The sequence below is a fragment of the Rhinopithecus roxellana genome, chromosome 12 (assembly GCF_007565055.1).
Source record: "Rhinopithecus roxellana isolate Shanxi Qingling chromosome 12, ASM756505v1, whole genome shotgun sequence".
In the NCBI taxonomy this organism is placed as follows: domain Eukaryota; kingdom Metazoa; phylum Chordata; class Mammalia; order Primates; family Cercopithecidae; genus Rhinopithecus; species Rhinopithecus roxellana.
Genome location: NC_044560.1, coordinates 130,907,201 through 130,932,811, shown reverse-complemented (window position 1 = coordinate 130,932,811; position 25,611 = coordinate 130,907,201). Strand labels below are relative to the sequence as shown.

At 52.1% G+C, this 25,611-nt stretch overlaps 2 protein-coding genes across 18 annotated transcripts; one reads left to right on the top strand and one right to left on the bottom strand.

The window, feature by feature from the left end:
• Window positions 1-2,013: 2,013 nt before the first annotated feature.
• On the top strand, window positions 2,014-10,238 carry TMEM91 (transmembrane protein 91). Of its 15 annotated transcripts, XM_030941681.1 has the most exons (5): window positions 2,262-2,643; window positions 4,084-4,322; window positions 8,836-8,985; window positions 9,580-9,651; window positions 9,893-10,101. In XM_030941681.1, exons 2-5 carry the CDS (start codon window positions 4,113-4,115, stop codon window positions 9,914-9,916), a joined length of 456 nt encoding a protein of 151 aa, XP_030797541.1. In that variant the 5' UTR covers window positions 2,262-2,643; window positions 4,084-4,112; the 3' UTR covers window positions 9,917-10,101. The 15 variants fall into 15 exon arrangements, with proteins under 15 accessions (XP_010379102.1, XP_030797541.1, XP_030797532.1 ...); XM_010380800.2 differs by lacking the exon at window positions 9,580-9,651 and having other exon boundaries at window positions 2,014-2,643; window positions 9,734-10,098; XM_030941672.1 differs by having other exon boundaries at window positions 9,580-10,238.
• A 2,117-nt stretch (window positions 10,239-12,355) lies between these two features.
• Window positions 12,356-25,303, bottom strand: EXOSC5 (exosome component 5). 3 transcript variants are annotated; one of them, XM_010380799.2, is made up of 6 exons: window positions 25,012-25,303; window positions 20,090-20,203; window positions 18,431-18,552; window positions 16,364-16,504; window positions 13,776-13,865; window positions 12,356-12,686 (listed from the first exon to the last, which is right to left on the bottom strand). In XM_010380799.2, the coding sequence occupies exons 1-6, from the start codon at window positions 25,232-25,234 to the stop codon at window positions 12,594-12,596; spliced, it is 783 nt and encodes a 260-aa protein (XP_010379101.1). In that variant the 5' UTR covers window positions 25,235-25,303; the 3' UTR covers window positions 12,356-12,593. The 3 variants fall into 3 exon arrangements, 2 of the variants coding, with proteins under 2 accessions (XP_010379101.1, XP_030797543.1); XR_004060323.1 differs by lacking the exons at window positions 12,356-12,686; window positions 13,776-13,865 and adding exons at window positions 13,872-14,051; window positions 15,050-15,167 and having other exon boundaries at window positions 25,012-25,242; XM_030941683.1 differs by lacking the exons at window positions 12,356-12,686; window positions 13,776-13,865 and adding an exon at window positions 14,169-15,167 and having other exon boundaries at window positions 25,012-25,242.
• Between the last annotated feature and the right edge of the window lie 308 nt (window positions 25,304-25,611).

Sequence of the window (25,611 nt, the reverse complement as noted above, 5' to 3'; positions counted from 1 at the left end):
GAGTGGGGCCAGTGCCAGCGCCAGCATCTGGACTCTTGGCACGGAGCCCTGGAGCCCTGGAGCGAGGGAACTCCGGCCCCACAAAGGCCAGGGAATCCTCCAGTCTGGTGAGACGGAGGGCTTCTGGGAAGGAAGGCCTATACAAGGCTCCATGAAGGAGGTGGAAGCTTGCAAGACGGGGAGAGTCTTGTAATCAGTCCGATGGAGATGGATGTAAATAATAATATTAATAAACACCATCAAATGTGTTCAGAGTGCTTTCTTTGCCTGGCTTTGGATAAATGTTGGCTATTTGTTCATTTTTTATTTTTCTATTTCCTAGGCAGCACCTGAACCAAAATAGGTTCAGAGAGGCTCCCAATGTTGGACATTTGTTGTTACAGCAACTCTAAGTACATATAGTATCACATAAGAGGCAAGGAGCATTATCCCCATTTTGCCGGTGAAGAAATAGGGGGTCAGAGAGGTAAAGGCACTGTCTAGAGGCCACACACTCAGTGCCTTAAAGAGCCTGGAAAGGGGCCGGGAGCGATGGTTCACGCCTGCAATCCCAGCAGTTTGGGAGGCTGAGGCTGGTGGATTACCTGAGGTCGGGAGTTCGAGACCAGCCTGACCAACATGGAGAAATCCTGTTTCTACTAAAAATACAAAATTAGCCAGGCGTGGTGGCACATGCCTGTAATCCTAACTACTCGGAAGGCTGAGGCAGGAGAATCGCTTGAACCTGGGAGACGGAGGTTGAGGTGAGCAGAGATCACGCCGTTGCACTCCAGCCTGGGCAACAAGAGCGAAACTCCGTCTCAAAAAAACAACAAACAAACAAAAAAAGAGCCTGGAAAGGAAACCAGGTCTATGTGGGTCCAAATGCTGACTCATGAACATCACTGTACCACTTGACAATCAAAGCATCACCCGCTACTGGACCCCACTCCTCAGCCTTCTTTCCCTAGAAACTCCCACCCCACCTGTCTCTGCTTCCTCCTCACCCACTGGCTTAGCAAGGGCCACAGGAACACAGCCCTGGGTTACAATCTGCTGGGCTTGGTACCAACTGTTTACTGTGGCCAAGTGAGCATACAGGTGAGTCTTTTTCTCTTTTTTTTTGAGACGGAGTCTCGCTGTCTCCCAGGCTGGAGTACAGTGGCGCGATCTCGGCTCACTTCTAGCTCCGTCTCCTGGGTTTATGCCATTCTCCTGCCCCAGCCTCCAGAGTAGCTGGGACTACAGGCGGCCGCCACCACACCCGGCTAATTTTTTGTATTTTTAGTAGACACAGGGTTTCACTGTGTTAGCCAGGATGGTCTTGATCTTCTGACCTCGTGATCCGCCTGCCTTGGCCTCCCAGAGTGCTGGGATTACAGGCATGAGCCACCGGCCTGGCCCGTGAGCCTGTTTCTTTATCTGCAAAACAGGGATGAAAAACAAGCCAACACCCCCTCAGCACCCCCGCCCCCGGCAAAAAAACACCCCAAAACAAAATAGGCCAGGCGCGGTGACTCACACCTGCAATCCCACTGCTTTGGGAGGCTGAGGCTACAGTGAGCAAAGATCGTGCCACTGCATTCCAGCCTGGGCAACAGAGCAGGACCCCTTCTTTTAAAAAATAAAAGAAACCTGGCCGGGCGCGGTGGCTCATGCCTGTAATCCCAGCACTTTGGGAGGCTGAGGCGGGTGGATCACCTGAGATCAGGAGTTCGAGACCAACCTGGCCAACATGGCGAAATCTCATCTCTACTAAAAATACAAAAATTAGCTGGGCGTGGTGCCTTGCCCCTGTACTCCCAGCTACTCGGGAGGCTGAGGCAGGAGAATCACTTGAACCCGGGAATCGGAGGTCACGGTGAGCCGAGATCATGCCACTGCACTCTAGCCTGGGCGACAGAGCAAGACTCCATCTCAAAAACAAAACAAACCAAACAAAAACCCCAAAGTAAAATAGCAGCGACAACCACCACCACCACCACCACCACCACCACCCCCGGAGCTACTGAAGGGAGGAATGAATGCGATGATGAATGTAAAGCGTTTAACACAGGGCTTGGGTACAGTCTGCCCTCAATGAACCAATGATATGCCCTTAGGCAATTTACCTAACCTCGGCTTGCAGTTTACTCCCGCGTGAAACGGACAATAAACAATTATGCCTCTTAGGGTTTTGCTGAGGAATACATGTGTATCTAAGTTTATTTGCAAAGCACTTAGAACAGGGCGCACTGTCTTTGTTACTGTTATTATTATTGGCTATTATTGCGCAAAGGGGAAGGGAGGCGGGGCCAAGCCAGGAAGGCCCTGGAGAATCAGGGGTGCCCTCTCCTCCGGCAGAGCTTGGGCCTGGACTCACGAAGAAGGGGCTACCGTTCTCCGAGGATTCCCGCCTGCTCCCAGACCCCCGGGAGTCGTAGGAACCCGCTCCTGGACGCTGAAGTCGGCTTTCAGGGCCCCCTCGCCGGACTCCGAGGAGGGACAGAGCCTGGGAGGCCGTCGCCCCGCCCCGTCCCCGCCCCCGCGCGCAGCGGGCCCGGGGCGCCGAGACCCGCGAAGAGGAAAGCGCTAGGTCCCCGCGCCCCTCGGACCCTTGGTGGCAGGGTCTGGGCGGGTGTCATTGCGGGGGTTCAGGAGGCCCCCGGCCTGTGATCGTGAGCGGTGAGCGAGGGGTGTAGGTGGGTGGGGGTCACAGTCCCTCCCCTGGGTCCTGGCGTTGGGGATGAGAAGGCAAAGCTTTGGCGAGGAAATCGGCTCAGTCAAGGTTTGTAATGAGCGGGCAGGAGGCTTGGGGACCTCCCAGGGGGATGGTAGGACAAGAAGAATATTCTTTCTGGTTGTGTTGCGTGTGTACATGTATGTGTGCTGGGGTTGAGGGTGTTTATGGGGCGAGGTGTGCCAAGGATTCTGGAGAGCTGGTGCGTGTGTGGGAGTTGTGTGGAGTCATGGGTGTGTGGGTGGAGTAGGGCAGGGGTGCCTGGGCCTGATGAGTGAGGCAGGCATGCGAGAGGTCATGAGACTAGGGGAGAGTGCCAGGGTGCATGTGTGCGCACAGGTGTCTGTGGTTTGTGATGCAGTGAGGAGTAGGGTTGTGCACGGAGTCAATTGGGATAAATGTGTAAGAAGGTTGGAGGACTGAAAGGGATGCTGACGTTTGGGGCAAATATACAAGGAGTCCTTTGGGAGATGAATGTGTGAAGGTGGAGGCTGGGCTTGCCTAGATGGGGCTGTGTGGCAGGGGACTTCGGGGGGCAGGTCTAGGGGACAGAGGAGGGGGAATGTAGACTACAGTGAAGTTGCAGGCAGCACTGGGGGCAGGGTATGGGTGTGTGTGTGACTGGGCGGGGTGCATGGACCCAGACAGGTGGTCACAGGGTATGAACCTGGGATGGGTGTTGGGGGTGTTCACGGGGCAGGTAAGTGTGTAAGGCATGGTTCAACAGGTGCAACTTATTGGGATAAGTGTGATGGGTACGTGGTTTTTGCCTGAGAGAAATGCCCAGAATTTGGTTGGGTGCAGTGGCTTATGCCTGTAATCCCAGCACTTTGGGAGGCCGAGGCTGGTGGATTGCTTGAGGTCAGGAGTTCGAGACCAGCCTGGCTAACACAGTGAAACCCTGTCTCTACTAAAAATAATAATAATTTTAAAAAAATTAGGCGGGCATGGTGGTGGGTGCCTGTAATCCTAGCTACTTGGGAGGCTGAGGCAGGAGAATGGCTTGAACCTGTGAGGCAGAGGCTGCAGTGAGCTGAGATTGCACCACTGCACTCTAGCGGATCTGCAGTGGTGGGTGGATCTGCCTGGGCAACAGATCGAGACTTTGTCTCAAAAAAAAAAAAAAAAAAAAAAAAGAAAAGAAAAGAAAAGAAAAAAAGAAAGAGAAAGAGAGAGAGAAATGCCCACAATTGAATGTCCTAAGTTCTCTTTGTAACCTGAGGCCAATCTTTTTTTCTCTCTGGGTCTCAGTTTCCCTATCTGTAAAATGGGTCTGAGGACCACTGCACTCACTAGTCTCTCCCTGGGTCTCTCTAAAGCAAGGGGTCAGAAGTTGAGTGAAGTGAGACTTTTACAACTTGTCTTTTTCTTCCCCCTACCCCTAGGAAACCCCTCTTGGAGTTTTCCCAAAGCCATGGACAGTCCTAGTCTTCGTGAGCTTCAACAGCCTCTGCTGGAGAGCACAGAATGTGAGACCCCTGCCCAGAAGCCTGGCAGGCATGAGCTGGGGTCCGCCTTAAGAGAGATAGCCTTTGCCGAGTCCCTGAGGGGTTTGCAGTTCCTGTCACCGCCTCTTCCCTCTGTCAGCGCTGGCCTGGGGGAACCAAGGCCCCCTGATGTTGAGGTAGGAACAGCAGACCTTAGTGGAAGGCACGGGAGGGGGCTGGGGTGAGCCCCACTACGGCCAGCATCTGGCAGGCTGACAGCTGTGCTGATCTGCCTTAGGCCTGGCGACTCACTTCCCAGCTGTGTGTGGGCGTCTGAGATTTCCAGTTACGGTTCTTCTTGTTTTATGTCTCTCCTGGTTTCTTTACCTTTTTCTCTCCAGATTTCTCTCTCATCTTTGTTGCCTGGCTTTTGGCTTTGTCTTCCCTGTGATCTCCGACTCTGCTGTTTGGTGTCTTCAGAGTGCATGCACCTCCGGCTTTTGTCCACCCTGCTCTCTCTCTCTCTCTTTTTTTCTGTGTGTGTGTGTGTGTGTGTGTGTGTGTGTGTGTGTGTGTGTGTGAGAGGGTCTCGCTCTGCTGCCCAGGCTGGAGTGCAGTGGAGCGATCATAGTTTACTGCCACCTTGACCTCCTGGGCTCAAGCAATCCTCCCACCTCAGCCTCCTGAGTAGCTGGGACCACAGGCATGTGCCACCATGCCTGGCTAATTTTTTGGTATTTTTTGTAGAGCAGAGGTTTTGCCATGTTGCCCAGGCTGGTCTCAAACTCCTGAGCTCAAGCAATCTGCCTGCTGTGGCCTCCCAAAGTGCTGGGATTACAGGTGTGAGACACCATGCCCAGCCTTCCCTTTTTTTTAAAAGTTAATGTCACTTTTTATAATTTCTCATTTCAGGCCAGGCACAATGGTTCACACTGGTAATCCCAGCACTTGGGGAAGGCGAGGCAGGAGGACTGCTTGGGCCCAGGAGTTCTAGACTAGCCTGGGCAACATAGTGAGACTCCATCTTTATTTTTATTTAATTTTTCATTTTGTCCTCTGAAAATTAGCAAGACCCCGTTTAAAAAAAAAAAATTAACCAGGTGTGGGGGCGTGTTCCTGTAGTCTCAGCTACTTGGGAGACTGAGGTGGGAGGATCACTTGAGCCCAGGAGGTAGAGGCTGCAATGAGCTATGACCATACCACCTTACCCCAGCCTGGGCAAACAGAGCGAGACAGACAGACAGAAAGAGAAAGAGAGGGAGAGAGGGAGAGAGAGAGAGAAAGAGAAAGGGAGGGAGGGAGGAAGGAGGGAAAGAAAAGAGAAAGAGAGAGAGAAAGAAGGAAGAAGGAATGAAGGAAAGAAGGAAAGGAAGGAAGGAAAGAGAAGGAAAGAAGGGAAGGAAGGAGAAAGGAAGGAAGGAAAGAAAGAAGGAAAGAAGGGAAGGAAGGAGAAAGGAAGGAAGGAAGGAAAGAAAGAAGGAAAGAAGGGAAGGAAGGAAGGAAGGAGAGAGAAGGAAGAGAAGCAAGGCAGGCAGGCAGGCAACAATCACGATGAACTCTTATGGTTTCTGTTGGTCAGGAATTTGGGACTCAGTTGCATGGTTCTGCCTCTGGGTCTTTCATGAGGTTGCATTCAGCTGGTGGGTGGAACTAGAACAGTCAGGAGCTGGCTGGGTACTTTTCTTTTTCTTCATGGTGTCTTAGGGCTTCCTTTTTTTTTTTTTTTTTTTTTTGAGATGGAGTTTTGCCTTTGTTGCCCAGGTTGGAGTGCAATGGTGCAATCTCAGCTCACTGCAACCTCCGCCTCCTGGGTGCAAGCGAATTCCCCTGCCTCAGCCTCCCGAGTAGCTGGGATTACAGGCTTGTGTCACCATGCCCAGCTAATTTTATATTTTTAGTAGAGACACGGGTTTCACTGTGTTGCTCAGGTTGGTCTTAAACTCCTGACCTCAGGTGATCCATCCACCTCAGCCTCCCAAAGTGCCGGATTATGGGCGTGAGCCACTGTGCCCAGCCGAGTCTTAGAGCTTCCATATGTGGTCCCTCCATATAAGCTGCTTTGGGATTCCTTACAGCATAACAGCTTCAGGGCATCAGGCTGCTTATGTACCTCCAGCCTGCAGCATGAATGTTGCAGCAAAGCAGAAGCTGCCTCACCTTTTCTGATTTCGCATGACTTCCACCATATTCTTTTTTTTTTTTGAGATGGAGTCTCGCTCTGTCATCCAGGCTGGAGTGCAGTGGCGCAAACTTGGCTCACTGCAAGCTCCGCCTCCCGGGTTCACACCATTCTCCTGCCTCAGCCTCCCGAGTAGCTGGGACTACAGGCGCCCGCCACCACTCCCAGCCAATTTTTTTGTATTTTTAGTAGAGACGGGGTTTCTGTGTTAGCCAGGATGGTCTCGATCTCCTGACCTCGTGATCCACCCGCCTCGGCCTCCCAAAGTGCTGGGATTACAAGTGTGAGCCACCGCACCCAGCCTTCCACCATATTTCTGTTAATTACAAGTGAGTCATGAGTCTGCTCAAATTCAAGGGGAGGGGACACAGAACTCATCCCTTGATGGGAGGGATATCAAAGTCACATGGTAATAAAAGCATGTGGGGCCAGGCGCTGTGGCTCATGCCTGTAATCCCAATACTTTGGGAGGCCAAGACAAATGAATTGCTTGAGGTCAGGAGTTCAAGACCAGCCTGACCAATGTAGTGAAAGCCCATCTCTACTAAAAATACAAAAATTAGGCCGGGCTCGGTGGCTCACGCCTGTAATCCCAGCACTTTGAGAGGCTGAGGCGGGCGGATCACGAGGTCAGGAGTTTAAAACCAGCCTGGCCAACACGGTGAAACCCAGTCTCTACTAAATAAAAAAATACAAAAATTAGCCAGGTGTGGTGGTGCACACCTGTAATCCCAGCTACTCAGGAGGCTGAGGCAGGAGAATCACTTGAACCTGGGAGGTGGAGGTTGCAGTGAGCGGAGATCGAGCCACTGCACTCCAGCCTGGGCAACAGAGCGAGACTCCCGTCTCAAAAAAAAAAAAAGTTTAAAAATCTAGACTCTACATTAGTTTTCAGCAGGCAGGTTTGCCCTAATCATTTAGGCCATTGGAGCATTTTATAATCTCAATCTTTTATTTATTTATTTATTAGAGACAGGGTCTTGCTCCATTGCTCAGGCTGGAGGGCAGACATGTGATCATAGCTCACTGGAGTCTCAAACTTCTGGGCTCAAGCCATCCTCCTGCCTCAGCTTCCCAAGTAGCTGAGACTATAGGCACAAGACACCATGCCTAGCTAATTTTTTTTTTTTTTTTTTTTTTGAGATAGAGTCTCACTCTGTTGCCCAGGCTGGAGTGCAGTAGCGCAATCTCGGCTCATTGCAAGCTCTGCCTGCCGGGTTCATGCCATTCTTCTGCTTCAGCCTCCTGAGTAGCTGGGACTACAGGTGCGTGCCACCACACCCGGCGAATTTTGTTTTTGTATTTTTAGTAGAGGTGGGGTTTCACTGTGTTAGCCAGGATGGTCTTGATCTCCTGACCTCACGATTTGCCATCCTTGGCCTCCCAAAGTGCTGGGATTACAGGTGTGAGCCACCACACTTGGCCCATGCCTGGCTAATTTTTAAAGTTTTTTGTAGAGATGGGGTCTTGCTATATTGCCCAGGCTGGTCTCAAACTTCTGGCTTCAAATGATCCTCCCGCCTTGGCCTCCTTAAGTGTTGGGATGACAGGTGTGAGCCACTGTGCCCGGCCAATAATCTCCATCTTTTTGCAGGTTCCTTGTTTCATTGGCGTTTGTCCCCATTCAGGGGCTTTTCTTTTTGAGACAGAGTCTTACTCTGTCACCCATGCGGGAGTGCTGTGGCTCCATCTCGGCTTGCGGCAACCTCTACCTCCTGGGTTCAAGTGATTCTTCTGCCTCAGCCTCCTGAGTAGCTGGGATTACAGGGGCACCCCACCATGCCCGGCTAATTTTTTTATTTTTAGTAGAGACGAGGTTTCACCATGTTCGCCAGGCTGGTCTCCAACTCCCGACCTCAGGTGATCCACACACCTTGGTCTCCCAAAGTGCTGGGATTACAGGCATAAGCCACTGCGCCCGGCCATTCAGGGGCTTTTCATTCAGACATTATAAACAATTGTAGCATCCATGATTGGATCCGTGAACCCCTTGAAAATGAACTGAAAACTCTGGGTGTGGTTGGGGCTCTTCTCTGGAGACATGGTCCATAGCTTCCCTTCAAAGGGCTCCAGGATACAAATGTCAAAAGTCCATCTCTGGCCAGGTGTGGTGGCTCATGCCTGTAATCCCAGCACTCTGGGAGGCCGAGACGGGTGGATCACCTGAGGTCAGGAGTTCAAGACCATCCTGGCCAACATGGTGAAACACTGTCTCTACTGAAAATACAAAATTAGCCAGGCATGATGGCGCGTGCCTGTAATCCCAGCTACTCCGGAAGCTGAGGCAGGAGAATCATTTGGATCTGGGAGGCAGTGAGCTGAGACTGTGCCATTGTACTCCAGCCTGGGTGACAGAGCAAAACTCTGCCTCAAACAAACACCAAAAGCCCATCTCTGAACACGTTTTTTTCTCTTTGTATCTCTGGGGAAGCCCTGGGGGCAGGTATTGGCCTTTGAGGGCTATGGAGAGCAGAGCAATGGGGCAGGAAAGGTGGATGGAGATGCCCACCTGGGCACTTTCCGGCCCATAGGACATGTCATCCAGTGACAGTGACTCGGACTGGGATGACGGCAGCCGTCTTTCACCATTTCTACCCCACGACCACCTCGGCTTGGCTGTCTTCTCCATGCTGTGCTGTTTCTGGCCTGTGGGCATCGCTGCCTTCTGTCTAGCCCAGAAGGTCAGTCTGTGTGTGGGAGTTGGAGGGGACTGGGCATAAAGGAGAAAAATGCCCCACAAAAACAAAGAGCCATATACCTGAGGCGGGAAGGTGGAGGGCAGCCCAGAGTGTTAGTTAAGAACCTGAACTCAAATCCTGAGTCTGCCACTCTCTGCAATATATATAGAGTCTCACTTTGTTGCCCAGGCTGGAGTACAGTGGTGCAATCTCGGCTCACTGCAACCTCCGCCTCCTGGGTTCAAGTGATTCTCTTGCCTCAGCCTCCTGAATAGCTGGGATTACAGACATGCGCCACCATGCCCGGCTAATTTTTGAATTTTTAGTAGAGACGGGGTTTCACCACGTTGGCCATGCTGGTCTCGAACTCCTGACCTCAAGTGATCCTCCCACCTTGGCCCACCAAAGTGCTGGGATTACGGGCGTGAGCCACGGTGCCCAGATCTCTGCAAGATTTTGGGCAAGTCACTTAACTTCCCTGTGCCTCACTTTCCTCATCTGTAAAGTGGGAATAATTGCTACCTCTGGGTCAATGTGAGAATCAAATGAGTTAGAACAGTGGCGTATACCATTTTAATGTTTTTATTAATCACTCAGCATCCCCAGTGCCTGACCTATAGTAGGTGCTACGTATCTGCTTTTGGAATACATGCATGCATGAATGAATGGGTATGTTGGGTGGGGGAGAGACCAGGGGAAGGGTCTGGGACTGAGGGGATGCCTGGGTCACTGCTGCCCACTGCCTCTACAGACCAACAAGGCTTGGGCCAAGGGGGACATCCAGGGGGCAGGGGCCGCCTCCCGCCGTGCCTTCCTGCTGGGGGTCCTCGCCGTCGGGCTGGGCGTGTGCACGTATGCGGCTGCCCTGGTGACCCTGGCCGCCTACCTTGCCTCCCGAGACCCGCCCTAGTTGCCCCTACAGCCCTCACTGTGAACCCTGAGGCTGGCAGCCCAGCAAATCTGTGGGCAGAGAGTGGAGAATCTTGGTGGATGAGGCTGCGGCAGCGGCAGGAGCATCTAGAAACGGGAGCGAGCTGGACTGGAACCCCTCCCCTTCCTGGCCACCGCTCATCAGGCGGCAGCAACGTGAGATTAAACACCAGACACTCTTGCAGCAAACCAGAGTCTGTTCATGTGTGTGGGAGGATGGAAGGGGTTGGGGGTGATTGAGACCAACAGGGGACTGACTGGTCAGGGTGACGGGCTGTGGTGGGCATCCCCAGGGTACTTGCTCCCTGAGACCTGAGCTGGAAAAGGGGAAGAGGGTCTTTTTTTTTTTTTTTTTTTTTGAGAGATGGTCTCCCTGTTGTCCAGGCTGGAGTGCTGTGGCACAATCATGGCTCACTGCAGCCTTGAACTCCTGGGCTCAAGCAATCTTCCTGATTGAGCCCAGGAGCCTCTAAAGTAGCCAGGACTACAGGCACCTGCCACCACACCCAGCTGATTAAAAAAAATTTTTTTTTTTTTTGTAAAGACAAGGCATCATCGCTACATTGCCCAGGCTGGTCTGAAACTCCTGGGCTCAACTGATCCTCCCGCCTTGGCCTCCCAAAGAGCTGAGATTACAGGCATGAGCGACCATGCCTGCCGGTTTCTAAACAGCAGGATGTTCTCATTCCAATATTGGTGGTTAGCAGAGAACTGGAGAGAGCTGAGTTCCAAGTCCTTACTCCTCTACCTGTTAGCTGTGTAAGCTTGGCCCAAGTGACTTCTCTTGAAGCCTCATTTTTTCTCCTCTGCAAAATGGGACTTTCTGCACACCTCAGGCTGTAGTGAGGATTAAAGGCATCATATATGGAAATGACTGCTGTTGCTATCTCCCTCAAGTTTTTTTTTTTTTTTTTCTTTTTTTTGAGACAGGATCTCCCTCTGTCACCCAGACTGGAATGCAGTGGCACGATCTTGGCTGACTGCAGCCTCAACCTTCCAGATTCAAGTGATCCTCCCTCCTCAGCCTCCCAAGGAGCTGGGACCACAGGCGTGTGCCACAATGCCTGGCTAATTTTTTGTATTTTTTATTTTTTTGAGACGGAGTCTCGCTCTGTCGCCAGGCTGGAGTGTAATGGTGCAATCTCGGCTGACTGCAACCTCCGCCTTCCGGGTTTAAGCGATTCTCCTGCCTCAGCCTCCTGAGTAGCTGGGATTACAGGCACGCACCACCGCACCTGGCTGATTTTTGTATTTTTAGTAGAGATGGGTTTTCACCATGTTGGTCAGGTTGGTCTCCAACTCCTGACCTCAGGTGATCCACCAACCTCAGCCTCCCAAAGTGCTGGGATTACAGGCGTGAGCCACCGAGCCTGGCCTTTATTGCCTGATAATATCTAGCCCCTCTTAGTGTGCTCAGTGAGCACTTCCTATGTGCCTCTGCTAAATGCTTGTGGCAGATGTGTTTTCCCTGTCCAGGTGCCAACACTTCCATGTTTCCTTAAGGATGCATCCATTTCCCTATTGCAGGCCATTTGGTTTGAATGGGACTGCCTCCAACTCCAGGCAGGGTTTGGCCCCATCTCTCCTAAAAATACAAAAATTAGGCTGGGCAGAGTGGCTCACGTCTGTAATCCCCAGCACTTTGGGCAGCCGAGGCAGGCAAATCACCTGAGGTCAGGATTTCGAGACCAGCCTGGCAAACATGGTGAAACCACGTCTCTGCTAAAAATACAAAAATTAGGCAGGGCGCGATGGCTCATGCCTGTCATCTCAGCACTTTGGGAGGCAGAGGTGGGCAGATCACCTGAGGTCGGGAGTTAGAGATCAGCCTGACCAACATGGAGAAACCCTGTCTCTACTAAAAATACAAAAATGAGCTGGGTGTGGTGGCGTGCGCCTGTAGTCCCAGCTACTCAGGAGGCTGAGGCAGGAGAATCACTTGCGGAGGTTGCAGTGAGCCGAGATCACCCCACTGCACTCCAGCCTGGGCAACAGAATGGGATTCCATCTCAAAACAAAACAAAACAAGACAGAGACTATAACAACAGCCCCATCTCACAGGGTTGGTGCGTGAGATTCCTCCCCATGGCTTACAAGGCCCCACCTGCATGCTTGCCCGTTCCCTGCAGCCCCATCTGCTCTCCTGCTCTTGCTCACTGGCTCTGGCCACCCTGTTCACCAAGCTGGTCCCCAGTCCCTGGGGGGTCCTTCCCCACGTTATCCAAGAGCTCACGCCCTTTCTTCCTTCAGGGTGCCCTGCTCTGTGAAGGCACTGATGCCTGATGTACTGAATTTGCCCTCCATAAAGGGACTCTCCCAAACTCCTGTTTCCTGCTGTTTACTTTTTTATAGATTTACTACCATCTGACAAATTCCAGTTTACCTCCCTGCTCCTCTGGGATCTCACTAGCAGGGCCTGCACACAATGGGTACTCAACAGACATTTGTTAAAGTGAATTACTTTATTGACTTATCTATTCCATAAACGTGAGCTCTTCTGAATGTTATCCTTGCTGGGGGCTGTCACAGGCCAAGGCCTTCCCACAGGAGCCCTGTGGTTACAGAGCTGCAGGCTCACAGGAGCCCATAGGACAGAGGCAAGGCGGGGCCGCTGGTTTGCTTCAGGCTATAGGGGGTGAGTGGGTGGAGGCAGTGGGAGCGGCCCTCTGCCCCAGCTTGCCTCAGCTTTTGGAGTAACGCCTCTGCAGCGATTCCCGGTAGAAGCGGAAGACGTGTTGCGAAGCGGCCTGGGCCGCAGCCAGGCACTGCTGGAGCTGCACGGGAGAGAGCGGTCAGTGCTGGGGGCTGAGCCCTGCATGCACACGTGACTTAGTTGACCCAGGAGTTTCTGCTGACCCCACCTGACTCCTTTAACCTCCCATCACTCCCCTGCCCCCAAGTGAGGCAGGTGGTGAGGGATTATTTCCCATTTAATGAGCTGTTTTTTAGAGATCAGGAAAAGGGCGAAGGGCTTCAAGATCAGATTCTGACAGCAACAGGATTCAGACCAATCAGGTATCCTCACACCTTGGAGGCCCCAGCTTTGCAGAGCTATGGAATTGGAGAGTGCACAGAAGGGGATTTTACAGCCATGGGCCCCTTGAGCCCAAATAATCTAAGAGCCATGGAATCAAGAGACTCCCAGTCTTCACTGCCATGTATTCCTAGATTCCTGAGGTCCAGGTTGGACATGCTTTTGCAGACAGTCTGGTCCAAGAGTTTCTAGGCTCTGTCCCTTAGCCTGAGACCCGGAATTCCCGTGGTTCACCACTCTGAGCTGGGAGCTAGGGGACCATCACATGCCCTCTTCTGACTTCAAACAGAGCTCATCCTCTTTTTGCCTGTCTCATAAATTGGGCTTCCCTTAAACATTTTCGCGGCCGGGCGTGGTGGCTCAAGCCTGTAATCCCAGCACTTTGGGAGGCCGAGACGGGCGGATCATGAGGTCAGGAGATCGAGACCATCCTGGCTAACACGGTGAAACCCCGTCTCTACTAAAAAATACAAAAAACTAGCTGGGCGAGGTGGTGGGCGCCTGTAGTCCCAGCTACTCGGGAGGCTGAGGCAGGAGAATGGCATGAACCCAGGAGGCAGAGCTTGCAGTGAGCTGAGATCCAACCACTGCACTCCAGCCTGGGCGACAGAGCAAGACTCCGTCTCAAAAAAAAAAAAAAAAAAAAAAAAAAAAAAACATTTTCGCAAAGGTTTCTGGGACCATGAAGTTTGAAAACTCCCTCTTTTTTACAAGAAGAAATGTAAGAGGCTCTCCTGAAGCCTCTCAGAATCCAGGGTAGAGTTGGGACAAGACCGTATATCAGTGGGAGGGAAGGTTCTGGCTTTTCCCCTCATCCCCATGCTGGTACCTCAGAGTCCGAGTAGAGCCCCTTGGTGCTGGACATCAGCAGCTTCCGTTCCACGCTGTCCAGGGCAAAGGTCAGGACTGCCCGGGCCTCCTAGGTACAAGGGGTAGAAGGTGGTGGGGGACCTAGGACCTTCCCCTCAGATAAAATCTCAGCCAGTCCTTTGGCCAGGCACAGTGGCTCATGACAATACTCTCAGCACTTTGGGAGGCCGAGGCAGGACACTGATTGAGGCCAGGAATTCAAGACCAGTATGGGCAAAAGAGGAAGACTCCATCTCTAAAAAAAAAAGAAAAAAAAGAAGAAAGAAAACAAAAAAAAAGTAGTTGGACATGGGGGTGCATGCCTGAGTTCCCAGCTATTCAGGAGGCAGAGGTGGGAGGACTGCTTAAGCCCAGGAGCTTGAAGCTTCAGTGAGCTGTGATCGTACTACACTCCAGCATGGGCGACAGTGAGACCCTGTCTCAACACCCCACTTCCCACCACACACCTGCAGCCAGTCCCACTGAGGGGACTCCGGACCCTTGGCCCCCAGGCCCCTCCCTTTCCACAGCCAGGTGCTCACCTATCAAGCATGAAGCGCAGTCATTTTTTGTCTACACCACTCCTTCCCTACTTCCCTAGGTATAGCCCTCTGCCTTTCCTTTGTAGAACTGTACTCCATGCCCCTTATTCCAACCACGTGGTTCTGACAGGGGCTTCCAAGCTTAGTATTCCTGCCCCAAGGGGCTAGCCACAGTGCCACTCACTTATCTGGTGCCTCTCGGCCTCTCAGTCATCCTTCCATGCTCTGCCCCAGAGGGGCCGGAAGCCAGCAAGCTGTATGTCCCAGACTCCCTTACCAGCTAGTTTCCAGCAGTAATGAGGTGGGAGAATGGAAGAAGAGCAGCACCCTGGTCCTCACTGACAATAGCAGGTGCTGATGGCTGTGGCTGTGTGACAGCCACGGAGGTGTGGTGGGTTCTGGACCTCAGTGGCCAGGGCAGAGGCAGGACATGCTATGTGCATGCAGAGCCAACTGAGATGATGTCTCCAACATGACAGAGCAGGAGCTGGCTCGCAGGTTCAGCCCAGGTCTGGGAGGGGTTTCTCATCTTTGGGTGTCACTCCTGGTTCCTTTTTCCTCCTCTAGCTCCTCCAACACTGTTGTTACAAAGTCCCTGCATTTAACTCCCTCCATCTGAAACCCTCCAAGTGGTTTCTGTCTTCTTGACTGGAGGGGACCATTATAGCACTGGGCAGAAAACTCAGAATAACCTGAGCTTAGGACACTGTACCTGAGCCGACGAGGAAAGCTCTCTTGTCTTCTTGTTTGCTTTTGAGCCTCTTAAGATGGAAATGGAGCTTAAGGGGTCAGTCCCAGCCTCAGGAGAGATGCTGGCTGAGAGAATGAAGCTAACGTGGAGAGAAAGGCAGGGATGAGAAGTGAAGCAAGGACATCCTGATGCTGTTTAAAGTCCTGGTTTTATTTTTTTTTTTTATTTATTTTTTTTTTTTGAGACGGAGTCTCGCTCTGTCTCCCGGGCTGAGTGCAGTGGCCGGATCTCAGCTCACTGCAAGCTCCGCCTCCCGGGTTTACGCCATTCTCCTGCCTCAGCCTCCCGAGTAGCTGGGACTACAGGCGCCCACCACCTCGCCCAGCTAGTTTTTTGTATTTTTTAGTAGAGACGGGGTTTCACCGTGTTAGCCAGGATGGTCTCGATCTCCTGACCTCATGATCCGCCCGTCTCGGCCTCCCAAAGTGCTGGGATTACAGGCTTGAGCCACCGCGCCCGGCCTATTTTTTTTTTTTTGAGATGGAGTTTCACTCTTTCACCCAGGCTGGAGTGAAATGGCATGATCTCAGCTCACTGCAACCTCCACCCTTTGGGTTCCAGTGATTCTCATGCCTCAGCCTCCCGAGAAGCTGGGATTACAGGCATGTGCCACCACGCCCAGCCAACCTTTGTATTTTTAGTAGAGACGGGGTTTTGCCATGTTGGCCAGGCTGGTCTCAAACTCCTGGCCTCAGGTGATCTGCCCACCTCGGACTCCCAAAATGCTGGGATTACAGGTGTAAGCCACCACACCCGGCCATACATTTCCTTTCTAGTTTATTTATTTATATTTTGAGATGGAGTTTCACTCTTGTTGCCCAGGTCGGAATGTAATGGCGCGATCTCGGCTCACCACAACCTCCACCTCCCGGATTCAGGTGATTCTCCTGCCTCAGACTCCTGAGTAGCTGAGATTACAGGCATGCACCACCACACCTGGCTAATTTTGTATTTTTAGTAGAGATGGGGTTTCTCCATGTTGGTCAGGCTGGTCTTGAACTCCTGACCTCAGATGATCTGCCCACCTCGGCCTCCCAAAATGCTGGGATTACAGGTGTGAGCCACCGCACCCGGCCCCACATTTCCTTTCTAATTAAGCAAGTTTGAGCTGGGTTTCTAGCACTTGCTGGTAAATGAACCATGATGATAAGAGCAGCCCTTGCTAAGTGGGATTGAGGTGGCATGAGCCTATTGTCTGCGAGAAGTGAGGCCTGGAGGAAGGGAGGGGGAGCTGTCCGGCCTCTGCCCTTCAGCCACCCTGATCTTCACACCTACCTTTTCTTGCTTGGATGTAGGATCCAGCACGAGAGTCCCATCAGAGTCTAGGGCACAGGTGACCCCACAGAAGAGAGCCCGCATGGGCACACCTGCATCCACCAATGCCATGCAGGCAGCATTCAGACAACAGGCCAGGAGCTGAGCACCACAGGCAATGGTTAAGTTTCTTTTTTTTTTTTTTTTTGGAGACGGAGTTTTGCTCGTTGCCCAGGCTGCAGTGCGATGGCGTGATCTCAGCTCACTGGAATCTCCACCTCCCGGGTTCAAGCGATTCTCCTGCCTCAACCCCCTGAGTAGCTGGGATTACAGGCATGTACCACCACACCCGGCTAATCTTTGTATTCTTAGTAGAGACGGGGTATCACCATGTTGGCCAGGCTGGTCTCAAACTCCTGACCTCAGGTGATCCACCTGCCTCGGGCTCCCAAAGTGCTGGGATTACAGGCGTGAGCCACCGCGCCTAGCCTAAGAAGTTTCTACTGTAGGCCTGGCCAGCGGAGCAGATCCATGCCTCCCTCCACCAGGCTGATGCCTGTGGCAGACATCACTAATCGGTCACAGAAGGGCAGTATGGCAGAGTGCTTAAAAGTGGTCTGGGGATCAAGTAGCCCTGGGTTCCAGACCCAGTTTTGCTCTCTCAGCTGTGTGACCTTGAACAAATGACTTAGAGTCTCAATCTCCTCATCTGTTAGACAGGGAATATAATATTCAACAGGTATGTACTGAAGTACGTACCACACACTTGTTGGCAAGTAGGGTCAGAGAAAGGAAGAAACCTTCCAAAGTCACATGGGGGAGGCACTGGCAAAGCCAGGCTCAAAACTTGGGTAGCGGCCACTCAGCGGTGACAGAGCTGGCAGGGCAATGGAGGAAGAGCCATCGCGCTGCTGCCTGCAGGGAGCTCACAGTGGAAAGACAGCACAGGTTGGGAGTCAGTTGGCTCTGCCTCAGTTTCCTCATGTGTGTCTTCTCCAGGCAGAGCAGGCCACACAAAGGCCACAGCTTTAGAGTCAACCGGTTCCAGCTCTGCTGCTGATCCTCCACTACTTCCTCTGGGCTTTACTTTCCCCTTCTGTAAAATGGGGTCACAATACTTTCTCTCTCTGCCCATCCATAAAATGTCTGTCCCGTTCAGGGCCATGTTCCAGTAAAGCCTTCTACAGTGCCTAATTCTGGTCCTCAACCTCAACCTCCCTCACCTCAGACAGGGAGATCTTTCAAGGCCAAGCTCCTGACTCAGCTGCTGTCTGCTCAGGGCGCCCCCAGCACTGAGGGCCTAAAATCCACTGAGGTGCCGAGTAGAAGTGATTGCCGGCTGGGCACAGTAGCTCACGCCCGTAATCCCAGCACTTTGGGAGGCCAAGGTGGGCTGATCACTTGAGGTCAGGAGTTCGAGACCAGGCTGGCCAACATGGCAAAACCCTGTCTCTACTAAAAATACAAAAATTAGCCTGGTGTGATGGCGGGCACCTGTAACTCCAGCTACTCAGGAGGCTAAAGCATGGGAATCGCTTGAGCCCAGGAAGTAGAGGTTGCAGTAAGCTGACACTGCACCACTGCCTCCACCCTGAGCGACAGAGCGAGCCTGTCTGAAAAACAAAGAAAAAAACCAAAAAACCAAAAGAGATTGGCACAGGCTCTGGAGTCAGATGGGCCTGGGCTTGAGTCCCTCCTGTGTGGCCTTCCAGCTGTGTGACCTTGGGCAAGCCCCTTCCCCTCTCTGGGCCTCAGTTTTGTCACCTGAAACATGCGAACATAAGAACACTCATTTGCCAGGGTCCTTGGGCTCTAGAACTAGATGGTCTGGGTCTAAATCTTGGCTCTGCCACTTCCATGGGGATCATTAAGGGCATGTGCTATATTAAATGAGTTAATGTGTATAAGGCACACAGAACAGTGCCTGGCACATAAGTAAGCACCCAGGCTGTTTGCTCTCCTTCTTCACTGAGCTGGCACCTGTTAAGTGTTTGAAGTCTTTCTGGCTAGCAGAGAGCATATATATAGCCACCAGAAGGGAGGCAATCAGGAGACTTCCTGGAGGAGGCGGCCTGGGAGAAAGGATACAGAGCCAGCATCGCTGACAACCTGCAGCACCACAGTGATGGAGGTGCGGGGGTGCAATGTGCCCAGGACCACCGCCTCGCACGTGTTCCTGATCAGCCGCTCCCGGCTCTTCTCTGCAACACCTGGGGAAATTGAAGAGCGGCTGTCAGGGTCTTCCCCTTCATGTGACTCACCTTCCTCCATACGCCCCACCCAAACCCCTGGAAAGGGCCCACAGTCTCAGCCTGGGATGGTGCAGGTACCTGGGATGATGGAAGCTTCCAGTAGGAAGAAGGCAAGGCCTGACTGCTGTCCACCGACCCCTGCTACCTCCAGCATCCACCAAAGGAACCATCCAGGGGAAGAAGACTTGGGAGTTCCATGTCTATGCTGCTACCCACACCCACTCCCACCCTAGTAGGCCCAGCCAGTGGGGACTGAAGGATATGAGGGTAAAAGCGTGGAAAAACAAGTTAATGGGCCAGGCACAGTGGCTCACGCCTGTAATTCCAACACTTTGGGAGGATGAGGCAGGTGGATCACTTGAGGTCAGGAGTTTGACACCAGCCTCACCAACATGGTGAAACGCTGTCTCTACTAAAAATACAAAAATTAGCTGGGCGTGATGGCTCACACCTGTAATTCCAGCTACTTGGGAGCCTGAGACAGGAGAATTGCTTGATCCTGGGAGGCGGAGGTTGCAGTGAGCTGAGATCAAGCCACTGCACTCCAGCCTTGGCAACAGAGCAAGACTCCGTCTTAAAAATATAAAATTAGGCCGGGCGTGGTGGCTCAAGCCTGTAATCCCAGCACTTTGAGAGGCTGAGACGGGTGGATCACGAGGTCAGGAGATCGAAACCATCCTGGCTAACACGGTGAAACCCCGTCTCTACTAAAAAAATACAAAAAACTAGCCGGGCAAGGTGGCGGGCGCCTGTAGTCCCAGCTACTCGGGAGGCTGAGGCAAGAGAATGGCGGGAACCTGGGAGGCGGAGCTTGCAGTGAGCTGAGACCGGGCCACTGCACTCCAGCCTGGGTGACAGAGCCAGACTTCGTCTCAAAAAAAAAAAAAAAAATATATATATATATATAGATATAGATATAAAATTAAAAAGATTTTTAAAAAGGCTAAGCACAGTGGCCCATGCCTGTAATCCCAGCACTTTGGGAGGCCAAGGTGGGCAGATCACGAGATCAGGAGATCAAGACCATCCTAGCCAACATGGCGAAACCCCATCTCTACTAAAAAAATACAAAAAATTAGTGGTCATGGTGGCGTGCACCAGTAATCCCAGATATTCGAGAGGCTGAGGCAGGGGAATTGCTTGAACCCGGGAGGCAGAGGTTGCGGTTAGCCAAGATCGCACCACTGCACTCCAGCTTGGGTGACAAGAGTGAGACACTGTCTCAATATAAACAAATAAATAAATAAATGAAAAGAAAAACAGGTTAATGGAACGAATGAGAGTGGAGGCAGAGAGAGGGAGAAAGAGGGAGGGAGAAATTAGAGGCAGAGAAAGAAGCAACAGAAGATGAGATATGGGGCAGAGAGTTAAAGACAGAAACAGCTGAGTGGAGACCAAAGCGGGGAGTGGAGACTCGGGGCAGCTGGTAGGGAGGAGCTGGGGGGCGGTTATGACAAACTGGGCACTATTCAGAGGTTCAGCAGGGTCCAATTACCAGGCAGCCCGATCTTCGGCCTCAGGATCACTTCGAGTGTGGCCTTGTTAAAGATCTCTTTGCTGACCTTCACCTCGGCCGGTCCGTACACACCCGCCAGGACAGAGGTGTCACCTGAGAAGACAGCAGGGCGGGAGCGCCTCACTCACAGCTTTCCTGCTCCTGGGGCCCCATTCGTGGCACTGAGCCTGATGGCCAGGGCTCCCCATGTCACCACTGCCATTTGTTGGCAGTGATTGAGCACTCACTTCATTTCTCTGCCTGTGTATCGTCATTTGTAATGTGGGGAAAATAGCAGTCGTTCCCCACTAGCATCTTGTGAGGATCAAAGGACACAATTCAAAGAGAATACTTAGAACACTGCAGGGCTCATGCTGAGTGCTCAACAGACTTTAGCTGATATTATTAACATTCATCCGTTCAGGCATTCAGGCAGGGTCACACTCTCATTGCCCAGGCTGGAGTGCATTGGTGCCATCACGGCTAATTGCAGCCTCAACCTTCTGGGCTCAAGCGATCCTCCCGCCTCAGCCTCCCAAGTAGCTGGAACTCCAGGCACGTGCCACCATGCCTGGCTAATTTTTGTATTTTTAGTAAAGAGGGGATTTTGCCATGTTGCTCAGGCAGGTTGCGAACTCCTAGGCAACTGTAATCCCAAGGTGCTAGGATTACAGGCGTGAACTACCATGCCTAGCCCTGATATTAGTAACTTTCTTTTTTTTTTTTGAGACAGAGTCTCGCTCTGTCGCCCAGGCTGGAGTACAGTGGTGTAATCTCGGCTCACTGCAACCTCCACCTCCCGGGTTCAAGCAGTTCTCCTGCTTCAGCCTAATGAGTAGCTGGGATTACAGGTTCGTGCCACCATGCCCGGTTAATTTTTTTATTTTTAGCAGAGACTGGGTTTCACCATGTTGGTCAGGCTGGTCTCGAACTCCTGACCTCGTGATCTACCCGCCTCAGCCTCCCAAAGTGCTGGGATTACAGACGTGAGCCACTGTGCCCGGCCAGTATTAGTAACTTTTTTTTTTTTTTTTTTTTTTTTTGAGACAGTCTTGCTCTGTTGCCCAGGCTGGAGTGCAGTGGCCGGATCTCAGCTCACTGCAAGCTCCGCCTCCCGGGTTCACGCCATTCTCCTGCCTCATCCTCCCGAGTAGCTGGGACTACAGGCGCTGCCACCATGCCCGGCTAGTTTTTTTTTTGTATTTTTTAGTAGAGACGGGGTTTCACCGGGTTATCCAGGATGGTCTCGATCTCCTGACCTCGTGATCCGCCCGTCTCAGCTTCCCAAAGTGCTGGGATTACAGGCTTGAGCCACCACGCCCGGCTTGTATTAGTAACTTTTAACGGGAAGTTCTTCCTGAAAGCTAACCATCCTCCCTCTTACTGCAGCTGCTCTCAACTTCTCTTTCCAAAGCTTCCCCAGCCCAGCTCTTCCCTTAGGCACTGGCCCCCAAATTCTGCACCAGTCTGGACACCTGAGAAAGGAGTAATATCTGAAATGAATCCTGATTCCTGCTTATTTCCCCAGAAGCTATGAACAGGGTACAGGAGGTAAGACCTAAGAAATAAATAGCCTGGCTTCTAGTACTGTCTGCTGTAATCCCAGCACTTTGGGAGGCTGAGGTGGGTGGATCACCTGAGGTCAGGAGTTTGAGACCATCCTGGCCCACATGGTGAAACCCCATCTCTACTAAAAATACAAAAATTGGCTGGGCATGGTGGTGGGTGCCTGTAATCTCAGCTACTCGGGAGGCCGAAGCAGAATTGCTGGAACCGGGGAGGCAGAGATTGCAGTGAGCCTAGATGGCACCATTGCACTCCAGCCTGGATGATAACAGCGAGACTCCATCTCACAAAAAAAAAAAAAGAAAAAAGCAAAACATTTGAGGCCAGACATGGTGCCTCACACCTGTAATCCCAGCACTCTGGAGGCCCAGGTGGGAGGACTGCTTGAGGCCAGGAGTTTTGAGACCTGCCTGAGCAACATAGCAAGACTCCTGTCTCTATTTTCTTCTTCTTCTTTTTTTTTTTTTGAGACAGAGTCTCGCTCTGTTGCCCAGGCTGGAGTGCAGTGGCCGGATCTCAGCTCACTGCAAGCTCCGCCTCCCGGGTTCACGCCATTCTCCTGCCTCATCCTCCCGAGTAGCTGGGACTACAGGCGCCGCCACCACGCCCGGCTAGTTTTTTTGTATTTTTAGTAGAGATGGGGTTTCACCGTGTTGGCCAGGATGGTCTCAATCTCCTGACCTCGTGATCCGCCTGCCTCGGCCTCCCAAAGTGCTGGGATTATAGGCGTGAGCCACCGCCAACCTATTTTCTTTTTTGAGACAAAGTTTCCCTCTGTCACCCAGGAGGCTGGAGTGCAATTGCGCAATCTCAGCTTACTGCAACCTCCGCCTCCCAGGCTCAAGTGATTCTTGTGCCTCAACCTCCAGAGTAGCTGAGATTACGGGTGCGTGCCACCTCGTCTGACTAATTTTTGTATTTTTAGTAGAGACAGGTTTTCACCATGTTGGCCAGTCTCAGAACTCCTGACCTCTACTGGGCGAGGTGGCTCATGCCTGTAATCCCAGCAATTTGGGAGGCCGAGGCGGGTGGATCACAAGGTCAGGAGTTCAAGATCAGCCTGGCCAATGTGGTGAAACCCTGTCTCTACTAAAAACTACAAAAATTAGCTGGGCGTGGGGGCACGCGCCTGTGGTCCTGGCTACTCGGGAGGCTGAGGCAGAAGAATCGCTGGAACCTGGGAGTTGGAGGTTGCAGTGAGCCGCGATCGCTTCACTGCACTCCAGCCTGGATGACAGGGCGAGACTCTGTCAAAAAAAAAAAAAAAAGAACTACTGACCTCTGGTGATCTACCCTCATCGGCCTCCCAAAGTGCTTGGATTACCGGTGTGAGCAACTGCGCCCGGCCCCTTCTTAATTCTTAGGTTCGAAGAAACTTTAGGCATCTCAATTCAGCGTAAGTGCTAAGCCTGAGGGAGGGTCCGGGAAGGTCCCTGGTTAAGGCGGTATTTCCTGGGATGCCCAATTTGCCCTTACACGGAAGGTGTGCTTAGTTCCAGGAAAAACTGCCCTGAGGACTGGAGAAACCAAAATAGAACTCGCCTCTGGCTCCAGATGAACTGCCTGTGTTTCGCCTGAGCACAAGAGTCCCTCCCCTCTCACCTTCTTCAAGACGTGGCTCCAGCAATTCTCTTCCCTGTTGACCCCACAACCATCTTCAATTCTTGGCCCACTTATCTGATCCTCTTACAGCAAAACTCCTGAACAGCTGTCTATTCTTCCTTTTCTGTGACCCCACCACTCTATTGCGGCAGTTCAACATCGTCACCACTGACCTCCAAATGATCAACCCTCCATTGACCCAGCTGTCAGTAAGGCTGAAACAGCTGTCAGCCCTCACATCTCAGACACGTTCTTCTCTTGGCCACAGGTCACCACCCTCTCCCGGTTTCCCCCTAAGTCTCTGGGCGTTCCTTCTGAGTCTCCTTTGGCTTGCTTGTCACAAGTCCCTGACTGCTCAAGTTGGAAGGCCTAGGGCTTGGTCCTGGGACCTCTTTTCCATCTATACTCACTTCGTTCAGTCAATAGGCTGAAATACCATATATACAGCCAGAGAGTTCCAAATTGCCTATGTCCAGCTTGGGTCTCTCCTGATTTCCAGACTTGGACAGATCTGAGCAGAAACCTTAGTTATGCCTGACTCTTTTTCCTTGCACTCAAACCAAACTATACATAAGTTTTGTCCGTTTTACTTTCAAACTACATCCAGAATCTCATCACCTCCACTACTCCTGTTCTGGCTGGAGCCACCATCACCTCCCTGTTTTCTCCCATACTCCCCACAATCAACACAGCAGCCAGATTTTGTTAAAATGTATTGGGGCTGGGCGTGGTGGCTGATACCTATATGAGCACTTTGGGAGGAGGACTGCTTGAGTCCAGGAGTTCAAGACCAACCTGGGCAACATCGTGAGACCCTGTCTCAATTTTTTTTTTTTTTTTTGAGACAGAGTCTTGTTTTGTCACTCACGCTGGAGTACAATGGCACAATCTTGGCTCACTGCAACTTCTGCCTCCTGGGTTCAAGCGATTCTCCTGCCTCAGCCTCCCGAGTAGCTGGGATTACAGGCACCCACCATGCCTGGCCAATTTTGGTATTTTTAGTAGAGTCGGGGTTTCGCCATGTTGGCCAGGCTGGTCTCGAACTCCTGACCTCAGGTGATCCACCCGCCTTGGCCTCCCAAAGTGTGGGGATTACAGGCGTGAGCCCCTGCGCCCAGCCTCCTGTCTCAAACGTTAAAGAGGAATATTCTTGGAGTTAATCTAGTTCTGAGAGTTATTTAGCTAGGGGAAGGGGATATTTGCCCTATAGGTAAGACTTGCCCTAATCTTAGGGATATTTACTCCTGTGGAGAGATGCAGTGAGGTAGCGGTGGGGATGTATTTTTCAACCCAGGGCAGTGACATTATCTTCAATTTGAGGAGTATTTACGTGGGTGAAAGATCCGCCACAGTCCAGAGTATGCAAATTGACAGGTTTGCGTCAGTCCGGGATGCAAGGACCTAGCGGGTGTGTGTGTGGGGCGGGCGGGGGCAGGGGTGAGGAGGAGGAATCTAGTTAAGGGCGATATTTACCCTGGTGAGGTGATTTTCCCTATTCTGAAATATCAATTCTTGCGGGGACGGTCTGCCCCGCCTGTCATTCTCAGACATATTTACAAAGATGGAGCTATCTTCTCCTTTCTAGTCGTGAGGGAGAGATGTATGTATCCCTGCGTATGTAGTAGTATTCAATCGGACAAGAAACCATGCATCAACGCAGGAGTGACATTTACCAGCTGGTATCGTGGGAAGATGGGCACTCCGTTGCACGGTACATGGTAGTCCCTCTCCAAAAGACCTGGGTAAATTCTTACCTTGCAGGAAGGAAGCAGAGCCATCTGGCCGCGACAGCAGGTTCTGTTCGCAGGCAAAGTGCCGGAGGCTGCAGCCGGGACCCCGAGGGCTGCACCCTGTTCCAATTTCAGCGCGGATTTTGGCGTCAGTATGCATCTCCTCCTCCATCGCGCCGACTCCACGTGTGGCTGCGATTATCACTTCCGCCCGGCCACGCGCGCTGCGAACACTTTGCGTAACCATTGCGCACGCGCTGGGCTCGGCCGTCGGTCTTGGCGTCCGCACGTGGCTTAGCGTTTACCAACAATCTGGCTCCGCCCAGTACCACCTCCTAACTCTGGCAACGCCATTGGACAGTTGAGAACAGGAGGCAGGCCTTGGCAGTGACCTGTTTTACTCTGGGCCCCCGGGCCCTAAATCCCTGAGGCCGTGGTCAGGTTGCCCTCTTCTTTGCCTGTTACAGGAGCAACTACAATGAGGCGATTGGGGAAAATTTTGGGCAAATAGATTTTCTTCTCCAAATCTCTGTGCATTCTCTCTACCACAGAATGGGAAGAAGGTGATTTTCTTGTCAGATGGTGCTGGAGTTTGCGTCAGGCACATAAAGGGGCAGCCCCGAA

Excerpts from the sequence above, each read along its gene's own strand:
- TMEM91 (XM_030941671.1), top strand. The coding sequence starts at position 3,966 with ATGGGTCTGAGGACCACTGCACTCACTAGTCTCTCCCTGGGTCTCTCT. Across the intron at positions 4,323-8,835 it reads CAAGGCCCCCTGATGTTGAG|GACATGTCATCCAGTGACAG; the intron begins GTAGGAACAGCA and ends TCCGGCCCATAG. Across the intron at positions 8,986-9,579 it reads CCTTCTGTCTAGCCCAGAAG|CATCCCCAGTGCCTGACCTA; the intron begins GTCAGTCTGTGT and ends TTAATCACTCAG.
- EXOSC5 (XM_010380799.2), bottom strand. The coding sequence starts at position 25,234 with ATGGTTACGCAAAGTGTTCGCAGCGCGCGTGGCCGGGCGGAAGTGATA. Across the intron at positions 16,505-18,430 it reads TTGTCAGCGATGCTGGCTCT|CTCCTGGCCTGTTGTCTGAA; the intron begins GTATCCTTTCTC and ends TGTGGTGCTCAG. Across the intron at positions 13,866-16,363 it reads CTACATCCAAGCAAGAAAAG|GAGGCCCGGGCAGTCCTGAC; the intron begins GTAGGTGTGAAG and ends CCTTGTACCTAG.